Source organism: Neophocaena asiaeorientalis, unplaced genomic scaffold (genome assembly GCF_003031525.2).
Source record: "Neophocaena asiaeorientalis asiaeorientalis breed wild unplaced genomic scaffold, Neophocaena_asiaeorientalis_V1.1 scaffold959, whole genome shotgun sequence".
In the NCBI taxonomy this organism is placed as follows: domain Eukaryota; kingdom Metazoa; phylum Chordata; class Mammalia; order Artiodactyla; family Phocoenidae; genus Neophocaena; species Neophocaena asiaeorientalis.
In genome coordinates, this window is record NW_020173039.1 from 210,306 (window position 1) to 216,079 (window position 5,774).

At 39.0% G+C, this 5,774-nt stretch overlaps 1 protein-coding gene across 7 annotated transcripts in view; it reads right to left on the bottom strand.

Annotated features, from left to right (window-relative positions):
• MBNL3 (muscleblind like splicing regulator 3) overlaps nucleotides 1–5,774 on the bottom strand; it is a 107,458-nt gene that overhangs the window by 11,049 nt on the left and 90,635 nt on the right. For all 7 annotated transcript variants that reach the window (XM_024742697.1, XM_024742693.1, XM_024742698.1 and 4 more), the window contains 2 exons: nucleotides 1,902–2,093; nucleotides 475–711 (listed from right to left, as the gene is read on the bottom strand). In XM_024742697.1, coding sequence (XP_024598465.1) covers nucleotides 475–711; nucleotides 1,902–2,093 — 429 coding nt within the window. The remainder of the gene's footprint in view (nucleotides 1–474; nucleotides 712–1,901; nucleotides 2,094–5,774) is intronic.

Sequence of the window (5,774 nt, forward strand, 5' to 3'; positions counted from 1 at the left end):
GCTGCTGACTTGAAATAATTTACCTTTGGGAAATTAGAACCTATTTTCCACCCCATCCTCCAAGTCCTCTGTTTGTGAAAGGCATTAAGGATGTTACCAGCAAAGTGACCATCTAGGTGGCTCACGGGGCAGAAAGGCAACTTTCTGCCTTTTTACGATATTAAGGTTAGTTAGGCTATAAAAACCACTCCAAAATAATTTACTGTTTAAGTTGTATAATTTACTCTTTCTTAAAAAGTGGGAGAAAAAGCACAGTAAGTTAAAATCATTAGGAAAGATTTTAAATAGTTATCTTTAGAAAATTTTAGTGAACTAGAATAAATAGGTTCTCTCTTTTCCAGCTTATAACCTGGGCAATTCATTTTAAGGTCCCCTCATGACTATCCAAGATCATGGTTCCAGGATATTAGACAAATTGAGGGCTATAAGAATCATTTATCCCCAAACAGTCGACGAGTCCTGGCCTGTTCTTACCATGGCAGTGGCAGCTGAATGGTTCATCTGGTGATGAGCTGCCTTGAGTCTGGCTTGCAAGTGCGCAGGAGGATGAAAGTACTTGCATTTCTCCCGGGAGCATCGACCTTTGATATAATCCATGCAGATGGTCACGGTATTATCACTTGCCTCAATCATGGAAACATCAGTAGGGTGAGCATAGCGGCAATCGTTCTCACCACGGGTACAATTTCCACGCTGAAATTCACGGCAAACCTTAAAGAAAAAAAAAATCACATTGATGCTTGGAAGGTGATTAGCTTTTATTTATTTTGCCAGTGAACGTATAAGAGCAACAGTATACATTCTTTTGTCATCTATTTAGGAAAAATTCTAAAAGCTGAAGGATAATGTCGAGCCATATTCACTATGAGATGTAAACCTAAACAAAATTTCTATTCCGAGGAAGAAAAACTCCAATCTTCCCAAAGGAAAAGTTTGTCTACTTTCCTTACATTGAAATGCAAGTATCGTTGAAAACCAGTTTTTAATCCTCCACTTGATACACAGCCTAAAGTGTAATTAGCTAAGTTTGCAAGAGGGGGTTATTTTGTTAAGCTCCAAGATGTGTCTTTATCACACAGCAATGTGCTTTCTTTTGTTTTTAAATTAATTTATTTATTTTTGGCTGCATTGGGTCTTCGTTGCTGCGCGGGGGCTTTCTCTAGTTGTGGCTAGCGGGGACCACTCTTCATTGCGGTGCGCGGGCTTCTCATTGCGGTGGCTTCTCGTTACGGAGCACGGGCTCTAGGTGCGCGGGCTTCAGTAGTTGTGGCACACAGGCTCAGTAGTTGTGGCTTGCGGGCTCTAGAGTGTAGGCTCAGTAGTTGTGGTGCACAGGCTTAGTTGCTCCGCAGCGCGTGGGATCTTCCTGGACCAGGGCTCGAACCGTGTCCCCTGCATTGGCAGGCAGATTCTTAACCACTGCGCCACCAGGGAAGTCCGGCAATGTGCTTTTTACAAGCAGACTTGTGGACCATGACTAAAGGACACGCACAGATTCCAGTTCAATACATGGCAAGGCATTTAAGGAGCTGCCAATGGAGCTGACTTTTTGATTATTCTAGCAAGTAGAGACTCATCAACGAATACAGTAATCCCACTCTGCAAAGCTGGAGCCTGGCTGAAAGGAGCATTCCCACCAGACTTTCTGCGCCATAGCAAAGGAGATGCACAGTCTGCAGCTGGGTGCACTAAGACATTGTTTGACCTACTATACAACCGTGCACTTCATAACAGGGTAAAATTGCAGTAACAAAATGTCTAACATTTCTCTGAAGTTATATTCCATAAGCTTAAAATTCAGATGTACTTATTTAAAGCATTGAAAACATTGGGCTCTAAGAATGTTTATGCATAAGGTTAATATCTACCCCATAGGGATTTATATATTTCTACACAAATACCTCCAGTTTATCTGAACGCATCGGTTTTGGACCAGGAGCTCCTGGCAGTGGGAGAGGCTGTTTTCCAGAAATCAGCACAGGTGCATTTGGTAAAAGTTCGGCAGGGACCAGGCCCATCCCAGGATGAGGTAAGTAGGGATTGAAAGCCATGGCAGGATTAGCTGCCAGGGATGGAGTCACAGGAAAAGAAGTCTGTATGATTAAAAGAGAAAAAAAGGTGTTAGAGGTCAATAGAATATTCCTATTATTACACAAGGAAGCATTCTTTCAAAAAGCTCAAGTCATATCAAAAGTTACCATTGTATTTTCTGCTTTATTTTTAGTCTCATACTAATTCCCATAAAGGAGGAGTTCCTTTTAAAACCACAAATCTCTTTGAGTAACAAATTTATTGGTAAGCTGATAAGCCAAGCCACATAATTTTAACAGTCATAAGTAAATTAAATCCCACTGATGGAGTCTGTTCCAAATGTGTTTTCTCTAGCACTTCCATTTTTACCTAAAAACCATGTCACCAACGATATCAAATACGTGGGCAATCTGCCTTATCTCCTCACACAAGCATGGCCTTTGCACACAGACTTCAGGTTCTCCCCCTTCATCCCACCCTCTTCCTTCCCTTCCCCTTCCTCGCAGTACTGCTTGGCTCCAAAGCTGCTGGTCCTACCATGGTTCCCAACTGCCCTACCAAACACTTGCTTCTTGGCCCTATCAATTAAGGAAGAAAGCAAGAAGGCAGGAAGAAAGGGGTAGATTTTGAAAAGTGAGAGCTGTAAGAGCTTCTTGCTGTCTATCTAAAATGAAATTAGTACGGTCATTTTTTTTTAGAGGTCTTATTTTACAAATGAATCTGACTTGCCTAGCCTTGTCTTTATCTGAGGGATCAGATGATGTGCACAGTTTAAAAGGGGGCCCTGAACATGCTACGAGAATCCCTATTAGGCAGGAAGAGATAACAGGATTATAAGGTACATACACTAGAGTATAACTTGTAAAGAAAAGTCTTGGAAATGCAAAGGAATCTTACTGGCTTTTCTATTTCTTTTTTATTAACAGGTTATTTTATTTGACTCAAATCTTATTGTAAACATCACAAAAAATGTTAATCTCCATAAATACTCAACCTTTATGGAGACAACAAAAAACTAATTTAGGCTAATTGAAAATAAATTCTGAACTGACAAATACATATAATGTATGGTAACACAGCATAGTTATAAACACTTCACTCTAGATGATACACAGTTTTGTTATCAATTCCCACTTAATCTAAATGGAAATTATTGAAAACTTTTAGTCAAATGTTTGGTTTTTCTTTTTTTTTTGACATCTTTATTGGAGTATAATTGCTTTACATTGTTGTGTTAGTTTCTGCTGTATAACAAAGTGAATCAGCTGTACATATACATATATCCCCCTATCTCCTCCCTCTTGCGTCTCCCTCCCACCCTCCCTATCCCACCCCTCTAGAGTTTCATATATGTACTGCCTTTATTATCTGTAACCACATAATTTATCACTTTACTGTGCTGTTTTCCAGTTTGTTCCCTATGTGGGTGTCTTTTCTTCTCAATGTGGTCATAATTTCTTTGATAGTTCTCTTGTCTCCCCTATAGTACCCAATATATAGTGAATGACTGATATAATCAATAACGTAATTTAAAAATAATGTAAGCATTTTAATGAATGAATAACAAATCATGGTTAAATATAGTACATTTCTAATAGTGACTTTATAAGGTAGGTAGCGCATTGTCATGCAAATGGTGATGTCTCATGTATTACTAATAGCATTGTTCTTTCTTGCTTTCTTTTTATTTCTTTCACTAAAACAATAATCTGTTGCACTGCCAAGCTATGCCCACACCTTCTGCTAAATCACATTAATAGGAACAGCTCTAAATGCAGGTAGAATAGAAGTCTATTGAGTATGAAGTGAGGGGCGATCTATGTTCATGGCGCCACTCCCTAGTCGGACTTGAAACTTTCAATAGCACAGCCTTCTCCGTGAAACCCCTGTTATAAACAACATTCAGCTTGGAAGGAAGGACTTCCCCATTAGCACTCTACCTTAGATGAGTTTATCATTAGCTAACTGGCAAATCTGGAAGGGCAGAAAGAGCATGCCCCCTCCTCCCCAAACTGGCAAGACTCACCAGGGTTAAGCAGAGAAGGCATGGTGGCCAAGAGCTTTAAGAGGAAAGGGGTGACGTCAGGTGGCAGGAAAGATGATGGGGCAGTCAGGGAGGTGCTTTAAGGTTCGAGGACAAAAGCCAAGGGCTGACCCAGCCTAACTAGCGCTGTGATGTAACAGGGAATAGGGACATGTCATACTTCTCATGGAATGAAAACTATTGAATTAAAAGGAAAACTTGCAGGTGAGTGAATTTTCCAGATTAAAAAATCATTAATCACTAATAAATAACCGATCAATTAATAATATTTAAGAATAATGTACATGTAAGCAATGCTTCCTATTTATAATAGCTCTGAACGTCTGTATTTTTTCCTTCCTTTTTGGGGGGAAATTTCCTGGTTAACTTCTGCTTTCTTTAGAATATGTTTTAACCCTCTCACGTTTGTTATATGTTCCAATTGTATGAAAACAAGCTGAAAATGAAAAGTCTATATAAATAGTGCAAGGGACTTGCTGAAAAAGTTTAGGGTTTGTAAGGTTATACTGTGCCATGTTTAGGTTTTAAAGTTAGTATTGTAGATTTTATAACCATTTTCCTCTTTGGTATAAACTTCATTCTATAACTCTGTTTATTGAGAAGAAGCAGGTTTTTTTTATTCCCAACCCTCGGGCACAGGGAGGAACTCCTGAGTTTCTTATTTATTTTCAAATGGACATTTCTGTTTCTCACCACCACCTCTGCCCCAGGGTAACCACTCCATTTTCATGAATTTGAACATTCAAGGGCTTAGCTTTAGTTAACAGCCACCTGTTATATCAGGCAGCCTGCAAGTTCACACATTCAATTTTAATAAGCGACTTTAATCCTTCCTATACCTGTATTGCAGCCTTTGATGTCAGTTGAGCTAACATGAACCAATTAGTGGGGTAATCTTAATATTAAAGAAAAAGGTACCTAACAGGTTGAATCTGATTTCTATTTACAACCTGAATGGTCTGGGCACTTAAATATGTTTCAGATATTCACTCAAACCTAAATTATTTCCTAAATATTTGAAAATATGAGAAAACTTTCCCTCCTAGAACAGGGGTATAGATTTTCATCTTTCTCTGAGACTTATAAAACCAACAAGAATGATGGCGACAACTGACTATATGAATAAAACGATCACCTAGACAATTATTTACCCTCAATGTCTCTTGCAGTATTAGCTGCTAGGGTAGGAATTCCCGCGAGCTACCAGTTACTTGCACAGTACCTAGGAACTATCAGGGCCTTGGGAAATGCTTTCTAAAATTTGGTGAATTGCCTCTAGAACAGAGGCACCTAATCTTTTTCGAGTCCTGAACTTCTCTGAGAGTCTGATGAGAGCTGTAGACCCTGTCCACGGAAAAATTCATATGTGCATAAACTGCATGTGATCTCAAGAAGTTCAAGGACCTCATGAAACTCACCCCTGGTGTGGGGTTATGGACGACTTACTGTTTAAGAGCTTGTGTTCTAGGGTAACGGTTGGCAAACCACAGGTCCTGAACCAAATCCAGCCTGCCCTGTTTTTGTATGGCCAGAATGGTAAGAGTGGTTTCTACATTTTTATTTTATTTTTTTTTAAATTTTATTTGAATTATAGTTGATATACAATGTTGTGTTAGTTTCTGGTGTACAGCAAAGTGATTCAGTATATATATATATATATATATATATATATATATAAATATACACACACACACACATA